The 19,004-nt window shown below is 39.5% G+C and overlaps 1 protein-coding gene across 1 annotated transcript in view; it reads right to left on the bottom strand.

Annotated features, from left to right (window-relative positions):
* The window catches only part of Sec23a (SEC23 homolog A, COPII coat complex component), a 65,465-nt gene that overhangs the window by 35,163 nt on the left and 11,298 nt on the right, over positions 1-19,004 (bottom strand). The window contains exons 6-10 of the mRNA XM_051146544.1: positions 15,633-15,712; positions 14,557-14,701; positions 7,552-7,710; positions 6,494-6,609; positions 4,681-4,804 (exon numbers count right to left, since the gene is read on the bottom strand). Coding sequence (XP_051002501.1) covers positions 4,681-4,804; positions 6,494-6,609; positions 7,552-7,710; positions 14,557-14,701; positions 15,633-15,712 — 624 coding nt within the window. The remainder of the gene's footprint in view (positions 1-4,680; positions 4,805-6,493; positions 6,610-7,551; positions 7,711-14,556; positions 14,702-15,632; positions 15,713-19,004) is intronic.

Below are 19,004 nucleotides of genomic sequence, written 5' to 3' on the forward strand. Positions count from 1 at the left end.
TAGCCAAAATCAAAGTAAATGGTGAGATACTCAAGGAAATTCCTCTAAAATCAGGAACAAGGCAAGGCTGCCCACTCTCTCCATACCTCTTCAATATAGTACTCGAAGCTCTAGCCAAAGCAATAAGACAACAAAAGGAGATCAAGGGTATCCAAATGGGAAAGGAGGAAGTCAAATTATCCCTATTTGCAGATGATATGATAGTGTACATAAGTGACCCTCAAAATTCCACCGGAGAACTCCTACAGCTGATAAACACCTTCAGCAAATTGGCTGGATACAAAATTAACACAAAAAAGTCTGTAGCCTTCCTATACACAAATGACAAGCTTGCAGAGGAAGCAATTAGGAAAACCACACCCTTCACATTAGCCACAAGCAATATAAAATAACGAAGCAAGTGAAGGACTTGTTTGAAAAAAATTTCAAAACTCTGAAGAAAGAGATTGAGGATGACATGAGAAGATGGAATGACCTTCCTTGCTCATGGATTGGGAGAATTAACATAGTAAAAATGGCCATCCTACCAAAAGCAATCTACAGATTCAATGCAATCCCTATCAAAATACCTACACAATTTTTTAAAGACATTGAAAGTTCAATTCTCAACTTCGTTTGGAAAAACAGAAAACTCAGAATAGCTAAAACAATCTTGTACAATAAAAGATCCTCCGGAGGAATCTCCATACCTGATCTCAAACTGTACTATAAAGCAATAGTAATTAAAACAGCATGGTACTGACACAGTAACAGGCTGGTTGATCAGTGGAATCGAATCGAAGACCCAGATATGAATCCACACACATATGGTCATTTGATCTTTGACAAAGAAGCTAAATCCATTCAATGGAAAAAGGATAGCATCTTCAACAAATGGTGTTAGTCTAACTGGAGGTCTATGTGTAAAAAATGCAACTGGACCCATATTTGTCACCTTGCACAAAACTCAAATCCAAGTGGATCAAAGACCTCAACATAAAACCAGAGACACTAAATCAGTTAGAAGAAAAAGTGGGGAAGAGCCTGGAACATATTGGCACAGGAGACAACTTCCTGAACAGAACACCAACAGCCCAGGCCTTAATGTCAACAATTAATAAATGGGACCTCATGAGGCTGAGAAGCTTCTGTAAGGCAGGAGACACTGTTAAGAGAACAAAGCGACAGCCTGCAAACTGGGAAAAGATCTTCACCAACCCTACATCTGACAAACGTCTAATATCCAAAATATAAAAAGAACTCAAGAAATTAAACACCACCAAACCAAATAACCCAATTGAGAAATGGGGCTTGGAACTAAACAAAAAATTCTCTACAGAGGAATATCAAATGGCTGAGAAACACTTAAAGAAATGCTCAACCTCCTTAGTCATCAGGGAAATACAAATCAAAACAACTCTGAGATTCCATCTTACACCCATCAGAATGGTTAAGATCAAAAACTCAAGCGACACCACATGCTGGCGAGGATGTGGGGAGAGAGGAACACTCCTTCATTGCTGGTGGGAATGCAAACTAGTACAGCCACTTTGGAAATCTATCCGGTGCTATCTCAGAAAACTGGGAATAGGGCTTCCTCAAGACTCAGCTATTCCACTCCTTGGAATATACCCAGAAGATGCTCCAGCACACAACAAGAACATTTGCTCAACCATGTTCATAGCAGCCTTATTCATAATAGCCAGATCATGGAAACAGCCTAAGTGTCCCTCAGTAGAAGAATGGATAAAGAAACTGTAGCACATATACACTATGGAATACTACTCAGCTATTAAAAACAAGGAATTCCCGAAATTTGTGGATAAATGGATTGAGCTAGAAATGATCATAATGAGTAAGTTAACCCAGAAGCAGAAAGACTCAAATGGTATATACTCACTTATATCTGCATACTAGCCCAAGGGGCATGTCCCACAAAAGCCTTCACTTACCAGGAAACTGGGACAGAGGGGAGAACATCCTATTGGGACTCTAGATGAGAGAAGCATGGGAGAATAGCAAAGTAGAAGGATCCAGAGGGTCCTAGAAACCTACAAGTAGAACATTATGATAGGCAGATTTGGGTCCAGGGGTCCCGCTCAAACTAAGGCACCAGCCAAGGACAATACAGGCGGTAAACTTTAAACCCCTACCCAGATCTAGCCAATGGGCAGAACATTCTCCACAGTTGAGTGAAGAGTGGGGTAGGACTTTCACACGAACTCTGGTGCCTCATATTTGACCATGTCCCCTGGAAGGGGAGGCCTGGTGGCACTCAGAGGAAGGATAGCAGGATACCAAGAAGAGACTTGATACCCTATAAGCATATACAGGGGGAAGAAATCCCCCTGGGGAACAGTCATAGGGGAGGGGAATAAGGGGAAAATGGGAGGGAGGGAAGAATCGGAGGATACAAGGGATGGGATAAACATTGAGATGTAACAAGAATAAATTAATAAAAATTTTTTAAAAATATTAAAAATAAATAAAATAAAATATAAGACGTTCGTCCATATTTAAGATTCAAAAGTACATTAAGGGCCAAGTGTGGTGGGAGACACCTTTAGTTCCAGCATCTTGAGCCAAAAGCAGGCAGATCTATGTCAGGTTGAGGCCAGTCTAGTCTACATAGCAAGTTTCAGGACAGCCAGGGCTACATAGAAAAATCCTATCTCAAAAACAAGGCAATGAAAATATGCTAAGATTGGAGTTGGAGAGATGACTCAGCAGTTAAGAGCACTGTCTGCTCTTCCAGAGATCCTGAGTTCAATTCCCAGCACCCATATGGTGGCTCACAACCATTCATGTGATCTGATGCCCTCTTCTGGTACGCAGGTATACATGCAAATAGAGCACTCAATATACATGAAATAAATAAATAATTCTTTTAAAAAAAGAAAAAATATGCTAACATTAAAAATAATTAACCATTAAGCTCTTACTTAACTCTCATCTCCTATTTCCACCAGGAATAGGAGGTCTCTGTTGGAGAATCTGACCCTGATTTCAAAGTCACGCCATGCCCAAATTCAAAAACTGCATGCATCAAAACCCTAAGCTTAATCTATTGTTTCTCCACAGAATTCTGTCTTCAAGACTGATCTCTCTTTCTTTTAAGTCATTTTTTTTATGTGTGGGAGTGTTTTGTTTGCATAGATAATCTATACACCAAATACGTACCTAGTGCCCATGGAGGTATGAACAGGGCATCAGATGACTGTAAACTAACATTTCAGGCAGTTATGAGCTATTTAAGCTCAAATTTAAGCTATCATATTGTCTTGCAACTAGAAAATTAGAAAAGGGTGGTTGGTAGTTCAGTGACAGAGCACAAACTTAGCACTGAAAAGGCCCTTAGGTTCAGTTCACAGCACTAAAAATAAAAAATAAAAAAGCTACTTTGCTAGACATTGTGGCATATGCTATGAATTTTAATACTAGGAGGCAGAGTCAGGTGCATCTCTATGAATTTGAGGCCAACCTGGCATACATAGCAAGTTCCAAGCCAGCCAGATTACACAGTGAAATGTGGTTCTTCCTTAACCTACAAATGACAAATATATGTATCTCCAATCTATAAGCATCTCACATAATTAATACTATGATTCTTTTATTTCAACACAAGCCATCCACTCTCAGAAGGCATTCTTCTCGAGCATTTCATATCACTGCTCACCTCCCTCCTCACACTGGACTCCAATAAAATTCATTTTCCTTTTATCTTTCTGGGGGGAAAAAAAAAACTATAAGCAGCGCTCCCGTGGGATAAAAGGTGTCCTGGATATACTCACTTTTCTCTCTCTCTTTTATTTTTTTCTTTTTCTTCTTTTTCTTTTTGTTTTGTTTCAAGACAGGATTTCTCTGTGTAGCCCTGGCTATCCTGGAACTCACCTTGTAGACCAAGCAGGCCCAGAACTCAGAAAACCACCCTCCCCTGCCACCCGAGCACTGGGATTAAAAGCATGAGCCACCATGCCAGCTCTCCATTCCCTTCTACAGTTACTACAGCACTGTTTTCTTTTCTTTTTTTGGATTTTTGAGACAGGGTTTCTCTGTGTAACAACCTGGGCTGTCCTGGACTCTCTTTGTAGACCAGGCTGGCCTCGAACTCACAAAGATCTGCCTCCGAGTGCTGGGACTATAGTCGTACGCCATCACTGCCCGGCTTATCTTTGTTTTCTACTGGTACTTCACTCAACCATATACATTAGTTCACTCTCTCTCAAAGCAAAGTTACCCTATAACAAGACCTTAGAAATCTATTCACATCTCTACAATTTCCTACCATCATGCTGGCTACACAGTAAGCATTCAATAAAATGTCAGAAAGAAATATTTAATGAAAATTCACAATCAATGGTTTTGGAATATACATGTAATTCGCACAAAGCCTTCCAAGTATTTTGAGTCAAAATCTGAAATTTATGATGTAATTGTAAAACCAACACTAACCACAAAACTAAAAAATAATTTCCTCTAATTAGATAATTTCCACCATTATATAAATCTAACATATGATGGGCATGCTGGTGCGTGCCTTTAATCTTAGACTCATGTGCATTTAATGACAACACCTCTTTCTAGGAAACAAAAATCTCTAACTCAAGGTTCCAAAATAAGCACAATGTTTAAATCATATCTGAATTTGGCTAAGGTACTCACTTGATAAATATATCATACATGTCACATCTGGATTCTTACCTTTATTTCTAATGTGCCACCAAAGCCCATTTTAAACTGTCCATGTACATCTTTGGTGAAGACTCTTTGAAAAGTTTGCTTGAATAAGGAAGTGTTGAAAGAATCACCCATCACCATGTACCCTCTGCACAGAAAAAGGCAAACACAACATATGCAGCACAATTAACTGGGCTAGTGTGATACTAGAAAAAAATAATTACTTAGACTATGAACAAATAGTAAAGACATTCCACAAATCAAATGTTCTTAATGTTATTTCTGTTAATAACTGTAGTATACATATTCACTTTGTGCGTATGGGTGTGCACACGGCACACTGCTCATGTGAAGGTGTAAGAACAACCTTCAGATATCAGTTATCTCCTTCCACCATGTGGGCCACACATCAACTCGGGGCATGCCATCAGAGCTGTCAGTGACCCACTGAGCTGTCTACCCAGCCCACATTTTCTCCTTTCATACACATCCTCTAAGTTTATTCACACTATAATATACTTGATAATTCTTTACAGACTGCTCCTTTCCAAAGTAAGTACCTGCCACAGTTGTCTATACTACTTCTCAAAGTGTGGTCCTAACAAGAAACCCAAGTTATATGTACAAGTTAAGACCTAAGAAGCTCTTGTCCATATCAGCTGCTTCCAAGTCTCACTTTCTGTTGTCTTTCTAACTCACTCTAGGTGACCTTTCATTGTTTTTAGTAAGGTTTTCAATGACTTTTCCAATGCTGAATTGCTTAATCTCTACCCTGCATTATTTCGTATCTGCAATGTTTGGCACAACTGACCATGGCCTTTACCTGCTATTCTACCTTCCCTACTGAGCCCCTAGTTGTTTACATTGCCATAGTATTTATCTAGTGAATGAAGCTGAACCTCTACTTCACTTTTATTCAGCAATTAAAAGAAATACTCTCACTGTGAGTTCAAGGCCAGCCTGGTCTACAAAGTGAGTACAGGACAGCTAAGGCTCAAAAAAACAAAAAGAGAAAGAAAGACTCATGCAGCATCCTAAATGTACATAAACTTAAAAGCAAGCTGAATAAAAGAAGTCCAGGGGGGCTGGAAAGATGGCTCAATGGTAAGCGCATTTGTTTCTCTTGCAGAGGACCCCAGTTCAGTTCCAAGCACCCACAAAGTGGCTCAAAGACATCTGTATTTCCAGTTCCAAGGGATCCAACTCGCTGCTCTAACCTCCTTGGATACCAGGCATGCGCATAGTGCATGTAAGCACTATATGCATGTAGGCAAATCATTCATACATATAAACACTTTTTAAAAGAAATCAATGACAAAACTATTACTCCACTTATTTGAATCAACCAGAAGTGGCAAGTAGTAATGCTGGGCAGGGGGATGGGGTGTGAAAAGAGAGAGGAATGGAGATTGACAGGAAACAGGCAGAGTCTCTCCACGGTCAGGCAAGCGTTCTAAAGTCAATCACAATAATGGTCACATAACTTGTGAACATACTAAGACCTTATCACATATTTAAATGGATAAATTTCATGGTATGCTATCTTAATACACTACTAAAACAATTAAGTAACTTTTTCTTTTTTTATTTTATTAATTCATTCATATTACATCTCAATAGTTATAAATTAACTTTTTCAAATAAACTTTTTCAAAATAACTTGTGCCTTTATAATCCTGCTTTTCAGAAAAAAAATGTAACAAGCTCTCCAAAGAAGACACAGCAAAGCTGTCAGCAAATGTTGCCATAAAGCTGTAAGACAGAGTTTTACATCTCCTAAGCTGTCGGTGTTGCCTCGTATTTGGAAGCAGTCATTCTTAGACATGCACATACATACCCAGTGAGGTTAGGGCAGCACTTCATCTCCAGCAGACCTGTCTGGTCTAATGCACATGCGTAGATATCAATAACATGCCCAGTCGTAGCAGCTCGATTAGCCAACGCTTCAAAATGCTACAAAAGATTTTAATTAAATCAAATATATAACCTAACCATCCTATAAATCTTTTTAGCATTAACAAATCAAAATAATGTAAAAAAAAATTCATCAAATTTACATATGAGCTAGTCTCATTTAATTTCCGATAGTGTTATAAAACTGAAAAAATGACTTCTAGAAATCTGACTTCCACCAGACATGACCAGCATCTAGAGTCCCAGCAGGAGGACAATGGCTTGCACTATAAAGAAAGATTGTCTATAAACTAAATAGGTAAATAAATAAAGTCTGATACTGTAACATTCTTTGATTTAAAAGCCATTACTTTAAGATGTGTCCCTAAGTGAAGTAAAACTAGTTGTATACAAAACATTCTCTTCAAAATAAACATAAGGGAACAAAACAGAACTCTTTGTCCTAGCTAAATCCACAGTCAAGTAACAAACACATCTGAAAAGAAAAAATAAAATAAAACCAAAGATAAAAATAAAAAATTTTTTCACAGCTTTAAAAATAAAATAAAATTTCCAAGCTCAAAAAGAAACTAATTAGTAGACAAAAAGCACTCAGTGTCAAAAATTATGACATGAATTACTCCTAAAAATATTAACAGCGACTACCAAAAACTATCAAACAGTACAGCAAAATTAAACTGAAATCCTGAGCTAAAAAATACTAATGACAGCAAGGGCATCAACAAGCAAAAACAATACTAAGATTCAAGAATTATCATCAGATACTTTCACAAAACACTCCCCAAAAATGTGACGTTACACAAATAGAAAACAATTCATAGCTGGGCAGTGGTAATGCACACCTTTAATCCCAGTTTAAGGCCAGCCTGGTCTACAACGCTAGTCCAGGACAGCTAGCCAGGGCTACACAGAGAAACCCTGTCTTGAAAAAACAAAAAAACAGAAAACAACTCACAAGAAAACATGAACTTTAAAAATTACCTTAGTCCCCTTTTTAACATATTTGGCATTGTCCTTTTCAATGTCATGCCAGGATCTTATAGGTGTCTTTAACTCATCTCCAACCACCATGCCAGGCCCCTGGGTAGCAGGGCCACCAATGAACATCATGATCCGAGCACCAGTGTTGGGGAAAGTACACTATTGGAGAAAAGGAACTCATTGAAAAGTGTAAAGGATAACAAGAAGCCAGTATGCACATTTCTGATATTGCATTTTAATGTGCTGTTCCTAGAAAGCAACATGTACTTGATAAGAAGGAATTAAATGCTAAAAACAAGACATTTGGGCAGATTCCTTTTTAAATCCTAAACAGTACTGCTTTAAAGCAATCTTTAAACTTACACTCTATAAACAAGGTTACATTTCCTGCTTTATAGTGGAAGAGCAGGTAACAGAAAAGTCTTCTGAGTTTTATCCTAGTTTTCTGTATTTCAAATTTTTAATATGGCAGGGAATTGGGGAGCATCACAGTTGCTAGAATGCTTGTCTCGTATTCACAAAGCCTCGGAACCACATAAAACCAGACCTGTTCTTCATGCCTGTAATCCCAGCACTTGGGAAGTGGCAGAAGTTCAAAGTCAACTTTGGCTTCATGGCAAGTTTGAGCACAGCCTTGGCTATGAGAACCTGTGTTTAAGAATAAAATAAGTAGTACAGCTTGAGATCTGGGATGGAGACTCCTCCAGAAGATCTTTTATTGTTTTAAGATTGTTATAGCTAATCTGGTTTTTTGGTTTCTCCATATGAAGTTGAGAATTGATCTCTCAGGGTTGGTAAAGAATTGTGTAGGTATTTTGATGGGAATTGCATTGAATCTGTAGATTGCTTTTGGTAAGACAGCCATTTTTACTATGTAAACAAATCCTCAACAGTTCCTCCCTCACAAATATGTCTGTCAGATAGATATATTGGGCCAGAAGACTGAAGATGATGCTCCAATGTTATAGAAAGTTTTGGGTGACTGCTCAGTCAGCAAACTGTCTCTGTCATCTTCTCATTTGAGAAACTTCTAACCTGTACTCCCTGTATACTCAGGTAATTAATTTTATTCCTTCTCAAGTCTCTGATGGGGTTGAAGACCAGATAGTTTAGTTTTACAATTAAGCTTAGTTGTTTAGGCGTTAAGGTCTCGATAGATGTTTTAAGTTGATAATGAAAAGATATGATAGATATTGATTTACATTCAGAATTTTAGACAAACCAAGATAAGAAAGATGTTTTCTTCAAGGCTGCCAAATACAAATAGCCAAAACACTATGAATGGAATATTAATATAATTCCCGATTGTTTCTGGTTCTTCTTGCTGTAGGTACTTTATTGTATATATGTGTAATAATATAAATGTATATATAAAAATTTTTTAATATTTTAAAAAATAAAATAAGTATAAAACATAATAAGCATTATTTTTATTTCTAGTTGAAGCTGATGGGTTGAATACTCCAATCTACTTTCCATTCATCACATGATACCTGTGAAATAGGAAAAGGGTAACCCTTTAAAAAGAGGGAAACAAAGCTATAAGCAAAGTTCAAAGGGAAGCACTCTTCCAGCAATCTCAAGGCCCAGAGTGAACTCCAGTACCACACACAACTGAGGACAAGCCAGAGAAACAGGGCCATCTAAAGTAACACTAAAGGGGTCCTTGACCTCCGAGACAGGAAGGGTGCTCTGACATCAAGCAGGAAGAGCACAATGACAAGGGCAGTGTCTTTCCCTCTACATGCCATTCGCAAGGTGCTTCACTCTATACTTAGTATTATGTGAGGACTTAAAAACAGCACTGTCTTAATGCTATGAGAAGTGGCTCATATGTAATTCCAGCACTTTAAAGGCTGAGGCAGGAGGATTGTTAGTTCAAAGCCAACCAGGCCTACATGACTTTAGGCCAACCTGGGCTACAGAGACCCTATCTCAAAAAAAAAAAAAAAAAAAACCAACAAAACAAATTATACTTTCAAATTATAAATAATATAAATTTTGGCAATTAAAAAAATCTATGCCAAGAGTAATGAGATCACACTTGAAATCCCAGCACCTGGGAGATTAAAAAAATAAAAAGCACTGAGAAAAAAAATTCTGCCTTTGTTTTTTATTTGTATGCAACCTTACATTCTGTTTCAAAGTCTTTACAAAGTGTACCTATACCTTTGGAGCTCTACTTAACCCCACTCTTCCCAGCACAGTGAGCAGGCACCTACAGCCAGTGGATCCTTAGGAAAGGAATCAGGAGGCAGGGGTTATGGAGACTGCAGACATGATGAAAACACTCTCAGGTGTGAGTATAAATCGGTAGGGCCAAGGTGCTGGGAATGCCTTATTTGCATGAAGAGGAATTCCAGGTGCCTGCTGGACACGACCTTATAGGATGAAGTTTAACCTGTAACCTGGCCATCAGGCTATATGACCACCTCAAGAGTAACAGAGGGGGTCATAAGGCTACGTAGGCAAGGACAGGAAGGGCCAGGGCAAGGAGGGCTCAGTCTATTCCTGCCAGTCTCAGGACAAGAGTTTTAGGATTTGGACGTGACCAAACCTTACTCTTGCTCCAGGCCAGTTCTCCCATTGCATGGCTCCTTGACTCCAAATAGCTGTAACTTTCTTAAAATTAGTTTAATAAACAAAAATATTCCCAGCACTTTGGAGGCAGAAGCAGCTGGATTTGTATGCGTTCATGAACAACCAGAGCTACATAGAGAGACCCTGTCTTAATTGTTTTTTCCTTCTGCTTATCTAAAGTAATGTCATGTAAAGACAAATTAACAATGAAGAACAAGAACACTTGCATAAGAGTAGAAAATAAGTAACCCATACTTCAAATTTCTTACTGAACAAATTATAAAAGCATTAAACTGCTGTGGTCTGTCTCTTACATTCACTGAAAACCTTCACATAAAGCAGGGACAACTGGGAGGTAAAGTAAGTGGAAAAAAAAAGAAGGAAGCTAGCATACCGGCCCAGAACTACCAAATTCAAATGAAAGCTCACTGAAGGGCAGTAAGAGACTCAAAATGAAATAAAGAAGTTGCAATGGAAAACAAGCAATGAAGATTCAATTTGTATGTAACTGGAGCTCAGAAAACGTACATACAAGTAACATTATATAGACTGAGCAGGATGTATTTAGAAATATAGATATGTGTGTAAAGATACATATATATATATATATAAACAACTAATGAAAAATAAGGCCACGAATTTAAAAGAGAGCAAAGTTTAGAGGAATAGTTTAGAGGAAGGAAAGGTAAGGAGAAAATTATGTGATTAATTAAATTAAAATGAAACTTTAGAAAGGTGAAGGGAAGAGGTGATATAGTGGCATGTGCCTATAATCCCGACCGCTGAGGAAGACGAGGCAAGTACAGTGTATGTCTCCTTGCCTGAGCAACAGAGCAAAATTATTTGAAAAAGGAAAAGCAAAAAGAGGGGCTGGAGAAATGCCTCAGCAGTTAAGAGCACTGGCTGCCTTTGCAGAAGACCTGGATTCAATTCCCAACACCCACGTGGCAGCTCACAACTGCCTACAACTCTAGTTCCAGAGTATCTGCACCCTCTTCTGTCCTCCAAGGGCTGCTGCATGACATGGTACACATGGACTCTCTCCATGCTTCCCTCCCTCTTACTGTCCCCCCTTACACACGCGCATGCGTGCGTGCACACACACACACACACACACACACACACAAAATTAAATAAGAAAAAAAAAAGACATCCTCCTCCAGGATCTAGCCAGGTAAGTGTACTGAGCCTAGCTAGGTAAGTGTGGTTCTCACCCTTCTTCAAGGAAACTTCTCCTTGCAACAGAGACCATTATATAAAACCATAGCCAGGCAAAATGCTGAGTGTTATAGAGTCCAGTCCCAACTGACTTGTCTACAACACAACTCCTGCACCTAAGACTCAGGGTTCACTGTGGAGGAAGGAGCAGAAAGACCTTACAAGCCAAAGGATCTGCTGTGAGATTGTGTCTCCTAGAAATATCAGAGAAGCTACACCATGTCTCATCAACACAGCTGACTAAACACGTCCTGAACAAGCATGACAGCAACAGACATGCTGACAGGGAAAGGGGAAAGCCCATAAGGCCTCAACCACACACAAAGAACTACAGGCAGCTAAGGAATGTTGACAGTGAGAAAAACAGTCTAACCCAGGAAGAGCATGCTAATTGGTTCTCCAATAACCCATGTTCAGCTCTGAAAACATATACATACACACACACACACACACACACACACACAAAGGGTTGACTTTGGAAGAAAACTAGGGGATATATGAGAGGTTTTGGAAGGGGTAGAGGGGAAAATGATGTAATTATACTATAATTTTTTAAATATTTATTTTTATGTATATGAGTGAGTGCTCTATCTGCATATACACCTGCATGCCAGAACAGGGCATCAGATCACTTTATAGATTGTTGTGAGCCACCATGTGGTTTCTGGGAATTGAACTTAGGACCTCTGGAAGAGCAGTCAGTGTCTTAACCACTGAGCCATCACTCAGAAAAATATATTATGCCAGGCGGTGGTGGTGCATGCCTTTAATCCCAGAACTCAGGAGGCAAAGGCAGATGGATCTGAGTTTGAGGACAGCCTGGTCTACATAGTCCAGGATAGCCAGAGCTACACACTGAGAAACCCTGTCTCAAAATACCAAAAAAAAAAAGGAAAATATATTACAATAGATACCAATGTAATTCATGAAGTCTTTAGGACCTCTTAGAAACCTCTATTCTACAAAACTGGGAGATCTAAAAGAAATGGATGAATTTCTAGATGTATATGATGTATTACAATTAAGTCAAGATGAAATACAGTAAACCGTTTGTGATGGTTTCAATTAGAAATGGCCCCACGGGCTCAGGCATTTGAAAACTTGCTCTGCAGCTGGTATGCTGTTTGAGGAAGCTATGTGGAGGTGCAGCCTTGCTGGAAAAATGTATCTTTGGAAGCTCATACTTGGTCCCACTACCAGTTCACTCTCTGCTTGTGACTGAATATATGATCTCTGTTTCCTGCTCTGGCTGCCTGCTGCCATTCCTCCCAGCCTCTATGGACTCTCCCTCTGGAGTAATAGGACAAAATAAACTTTTCTATTTAAAAAAATAAATAAAAGAGCCAGACATGGTAACTGTGCTGGCTAGTTTTATGTCAACTTGACACAAGCTAAAGTTATCAGAGAGAAGGGAGCCTCAACTAAGAATTGCCTCTGTAAGATCTAGCTGTAGGAAAGCTTGTAGGAAAATTTCTTAATTAGTGGTTAATGAGGAAGGGTCTGGTCCATTGTGGCTGGGGCCACCCCTGGGCTGGTGGTCCTGGTTTCTGTAGCAGGCTGAGCAAGCCATGAGAAACAAGCCTCCATGGACTCTGCATCAGCTCCTGCCTCCAGGTTCCTGCCCTGCTTGGGTTCCTGCCCTCACTGCTTTTGATGATGAACTGTTATATGGACTATGAGTGAAATAAACCCTTACTTCCCAAGTTGCATTTAGTCATGGTGTTTCATTAACTAGACCAATTAGTCTGCTCTTCCTGGGGAAAGACTATTTTTTCCCACTCTCAGCATTCCTTAGTTGGGGGGGGGGGGGGGGGGTGGGGGATGGGAAAGAGAGGGAGGGAATAATAAGTATAATTCAAAAAAGCATTATAGGAAAAAAGAAAAAAACAAACAAAAACACATTGACCTACCAGGTTCTAGAATAAATTAGCTACTACAATCGTCCTACTAATAGATTTCAAGAATAAAGAAAGACTACAAGTTGAACACCAACAACCAGTGATTCAATCACCCCTCTATTGTGAAGCTTCCATAAACAATCAGGGGCTGTGGAGGCAATGGAGAAATGACTCAGTGACAACAGCATTTGCTGTTCTTGCAGAAGATCCAAGCTTGGCTCGCAGCATCCACACGGCAAGCAGTTCACGACCATCTGTAACTCTAGCTCCAGAGGAACCAATGCTTTCTTCTGACCCCCATGGGCAACCAGGTATGCATGTGATGCACAGACATGCATGCAGGCAAAACACTCACATGTACAAAATAAAAACAGATAAATCTTTTAAAAAATCAGGAGCTGGAGAGATGGCTTACTAGAAAAATAAAGTTTGATTTCCAGCATATCCATGAGGTGGCTCACAGACACCCCTAACACCAGCTCTGGCCCTGGCCTCTGAGGGCACCTGTACTGGCATGCACACACACAGACATAATTTAAAATAGTAAGAATAAATCCCTTTTTAAAAATCATATTAAGTGGATTTGGGAGTTTCTGGATAGCTGAACCCATGCTGCTTCCTAGAGTGTAGTGTGTAGAGAGGATATGCCCTGTCTCATACCTCAACTATGTACATTGCTTCTATCAGGGTCTGGCTACCGTAACTCTCTTTGTAAGTGATACATAAGTAAAGGCTTTCCCTAAGGTCCCTGAGCCAGCCACTATAGCAAATTAATCAGACCTGAAGAAATACCCAACTCGCAGATGGACATACAGGTGACAGTCTACTACTTGTGCTGTTGTCTGAAGTGAACAGCGGGTCCGTGGAACTCAGCCCTGAACCTGTGAGAACTAATGCTATTTCTAGGAAGTAGTGTCAAAATTGAATTGATAGGCCATACAGCTAGTTTCTGCTACAGAGTCACCTGAAGTGTGGATCTTTAAAAGCAAAAGTACTGTACACTGATTAGATTACTGAGAGAAGACCTACGCATGTTGGTGCACTGCAAGAGCCCTACACGGAGAAGTCTAAAGAGAACTGTAGTCAGTTCAAGCTCAGCACTAACTGAACTAAGCAGGAAAACAGAAGAAAGGGGTGACAACGATGAAGGTGGATCGAGGAAGAAGAAAAAGATAAAAAGAAACAAAGACAGAAAAATAAAAGAACACTCATAGCAACCATCACCAAGGTGATTTGCTCACATCTTTCCTATTCTGCACACAAACACCCAGACTCTTACATTTCAAAATTAAATTGTCATCATTACTACCTCAAGTAGTCCTACAGCTATAGAGAGTGCCACTCCTGAGGAGCGCAAGGGTCTCTTTCCTTGTGGTACAGGCCATGGGTCTCGCTGAAGTTCTCCCAGAAGATCTGTAAGATTCATGTCTATTTTCTGTACTGGCTGTAAAAATCTGCAAAACAACAGTAAGAAAAAAGCCATTTACAACTGTGATATTTTAAAAGTTAAAAAAAAGAAAAAAGAAAAATATCTGATACACAGCAAACCAACAGCTCACAGTTTTCTATGTGCAGCAGAATGCACTGAGTACGTCTTTGAAAACAGATCGCTACTGGTGATGTAGCTCAGTCAGTAGAGGTCTAAGCTAGCAGGTATGAGACCCTAGGCTGGATCCCCAACAACACACACAAATATGCTCTAGGGGGCACAGAGAAGAGAGGAGACAAGAAGAGGAAGGAGACAGGAATGAGTCAGGCATGGTGGTACATGCCTGTAATCCCAGCACTAAAAAGGAGGAGCAAGAGACCCAAGTCATTACCAGCTGTATACTGAGTCTAAGTCCTACCTGGCTACATAAGACTATGTCCCCAGACAAAAAGGGGCTGCTATTATTAGGCCACGTGTTACAATCTGTTTATCACTCTCAATAATATTGCTGCGCTGCTACCAGCTATCAATTTATTTTCAAGTTCTAATATTACCAAAATAATTAGAAGATACATCAATCAACTTAATTTTAGTAATAGCACCTCTGGTTAAAAGGTTAAAGAAAAAGCTACCAGTAAAGACAAAGTTGAAAGCTTTTGAAGCCTGATTTTTGCATAGTTGCCCTCAAACCACATAAAGACTTTATGAACTTAGAAATGAAAACATATCAAAATTAAACTCCTAACATCATAATAAAAGATGAATCATTTCAGAAAAAAAGAAAGCGCCTCAAAAAGCTATAGTTTGTTTTTAATAACTATATACTACTGTGATCTACTTATATCCCTAACAACACTAAATATTACAGTATCGCCTAATGCCTTTGTTCAAGAAGAGGGCATGATCTGTTTCAAGTGCCTGCTTGAATTATAGAATTTGTTTGCTATATTAATTACCTATTGGAAGGAGGTGGCTGCTGTACCTGAGGACCACGTGTGGCTTGAGTAACAGGTACTTTAGCGAGTCCCAGCATTTCCTGTAAAGAGATGATGTCAGTGACATCAGTTTATTTACTTCTACAATATTTATCAACTTCTTAATGTTGCCGGTGCTACAAATTAGAAATACAAAATAAGCATAAGGTCTCTTTCCCCAGAAGGCAAACAATCTAGCTGTGGAGACTGGACTCCCTCAGTAGCAATTCACCAGAAGAGAGCAGAGTACTAGGTACAATGGAGTGAAAAGGATGTTAACTTAGAACTACTTCTTATTGAATGCAGTCAAAACACATTAACGATCAACTGAAATGTCTTTCTTCTTAGCTTAAATGCATTCATCACTTTCAGCAACTGTTATCTTAAATACCTACTTTATAGCAAGAATATAGTGGTTTAAAAAATATTTTCTGCTCTCATGGTAGTTAAAATCCAGAAGAAAGAAATAAAATTATCTAATAAAGTAGTGTAAAACCATAAGAAGAAAGGCATGAAGTTATATAATAAAGCAGCATAAACTTGTAACTGCAGCATAACAAAGAAGCACACACAGGACCAGAGATGGCTCAGCAGTTAAGAGCCTTGCAACTTTTGCAGAAGAACAGGGATTAATCCAGCACCTGTGTTGCCACCCAAGCACTTACAACCCCAGTTCTAGGGAATGCAACACTCTCTTCTGCCTCTGCAAACACCTGTGCTCATATACATACGAACACTCACAGACACACACACTTTTTTAAATAAAAAATATTAAAAAAAAAAAAACAGTACATAGCTGGGTGTAGTGGCCCACGCCTTGAATCCCAGCACTTGGAAGGAAGAGGCAGGCAAATTGCTGTGAGTTTGTGGCCAGCCTGGTCTGCAAAGTGAGTCCAGGACAGCCAAGGCTACACAGTGAAACCCTGTCTCGAAAAACAAAATAATAATAACAAATATAATAATAATAATAACAACAACAAAAAGCAGTGCATAGAATCACATTGGAAATATATATTCATGATTTTCAAGCTAAATGCCTTACCAAACTACCAGTTTTGTTTTTAGTTTCATACATGTGCATAATCCTTCACTAGACATAAAAATGTTACTTTACTCCAATTTTCTTAATCTAGAAACGCTTAGTCACAAAGTATGATAGCAAAAGTATTTAACAACCAGGAAGTCTACATATCTGACTGACCTGGTCCTGCAGCATTCCTGTACTGTCATCAGAGGCAACAACTTCTCACTATGCACCAAATCCTCAGCTAAACTCTTCAGAAACACTATTCCCACAAAACATAATAATGAAAATTACTAGGCACACTGCTGCATGGACTACTCAGAAGGCTGAGACAAGAGAACTAAAGGTTCAAAGCCAACCTGGGATATATAAAAAGACACTATTTCAAAAAGGGGAAAGAGACGCCTGGGCAGGTAAAGGTGCTTGCTGTCAAACATGACAACCTAAGCTCAGTTCCCAGGGATTGGATGCCACATGGAGAAGAGAAGCAAGTCCCACAAGCTGTCCTTTGATCTCAACTTGTGCATAGTAGCATATACACACAGGAGTTGGACAGACAGACAAAAAATTTAAAAATGTAATTTTTTAAAGGTGGGAGAAAAAAACACAAAGACAATAATAAAATTTGTCCGAGGTTACATAACTGGTAAATAACATAGGATTTTAATCCAGACTTTACTATAAAACCTTCTAAGGGTTTATACTATATTGAATATGATCATAAAGAAAAATCCTAAAAAAGAAAAATCCCTGATTAACCAGCTAGAAGACTTTAAAATGGGATCCGCAGACTGTGCAGAAAGGCCAGATTCTTTTTAGCCAGCTGCACACAGAAAGAAGATAAAAATGTTTTATGAAAAGAATACTTTTCTTGTATTGACTATCATTTGCCTGTTCTTGACACCACATTTGCTGGTTTTTTGAGACAGGGTTTCTCTGTGTATCCTTGGCTGTCCTGGACTCACTTTGTAGACCAGCCTGGCCTTGAACTCACAATGATTCACCTGCTTCTGCCTTCCAAGTTCTGGGATTAAAGGCATGCGCCACCACCACCAGGCTGTCACTTCAAATTTTAAAGATACAATTAAAAGTAGATAGTCTTGGGCTGTAGTCAGTAGAGTGTTTGCCTCAAAAGCAAGAAGAACTGGTTCAATCCAGTCTGGGTGTGAATGTACCACAGTTTCTTTATCCATTCTTCTGTTGAGGGATATCTGGGTTATTTCCAGATTCTGGCTATTACGAATAAAGCTGCTATGAACATAGTTGAGCAAAAATGTCCTGGTTGTATGGTAGAGCACCTTTAGGGTATATGCCAAGGAGTGAAATAGCTGGGTCTTGAGTTAGCCCTATTCCCAATTTTCTGAAAAAGCGCCAGATGGATTTCCAAAGTGGTTGCACAAGTTTGCATTCCCACCAGGATTGGAGAACTGTTCCCCTTTCTCCACATCCTCACCAGCATGTACTATCACTTGAGTTTTTTATCTTAGACCCTCTGATGGATGTAAGATGGAATCTAAGAGTCATTTTGATTTGCATTTTCCTGATGACTAAGGATGTTCAGCATTAAGTGTTTCTCAGCCATTCTGTTGAGAATTCTCTGTTTAGATCTGTACCCCATTTTTCAAATGAATTATTTGGTTTGGTGGTGTTTAATTTCTTGAGTTCTTTATATAATTTGGATATTAGCCTTTTGTTGGATGTAGGGAAGTACATTTACACCATGGAATACTACTCAGCTACTGAAAACAAGGAAATATTGAAATTTGCAGGCAAATGGATGGAACTAGAAATGATCATCCTGAGTGAGGTAACCCAGACCCTGAAAGACATGCATGGTATATATAAGTGGATATTAGCCCAACATAGATGTCCTCTGAGAGACTCCACCCAGCAGGGAATCAGGGCAGATATTGGGACTCACTGCTGGAGACTGAGTGGAGCACTGAGTGTGGTATAGAACAATGGGGGGATAGAAGGACCCAGAGAGTTCAGGAGCCCCACAAGGAGACCATCAAGGCTGGTGGATCTGGACCCAGAGGACTCTGCACAAACTGATGCACCAACCAAAGACAATGCGTGCAGTACACCTAGACACCCTGTTCAGATCCAGCCAATGGACAGCACATTCTCCACGGCTGTGGGAGAGCAGAGACCGCCTCTGACATGAACTCTGGGGCCTCGGATTTGACCACTTCCCCTTCATGGGGAGGCCTGGCAGCACACAGAGGAAGAGGAAGCAGGCTATCTGGATGAGACCTGATAGGCTGTGGTTATATGGTGGGGGAGGAGGTCCTCTTCTGTCAGAGGTCTAGCGGAGGGGACTAGGGCAG

This window comes from Acomys russatus, chromosome 1, assembly GCF_903995435.1.
Source record: "Acomys russatus chromosome 1, mAcoRus1.1, whole genome shotgun sequence".
Classification (NCBI taxonomy): Eukaryota; Metazoa; Chordata; class Mammalia; order Rodentia; family Muridae; genus Acomys; species Acomys russatus.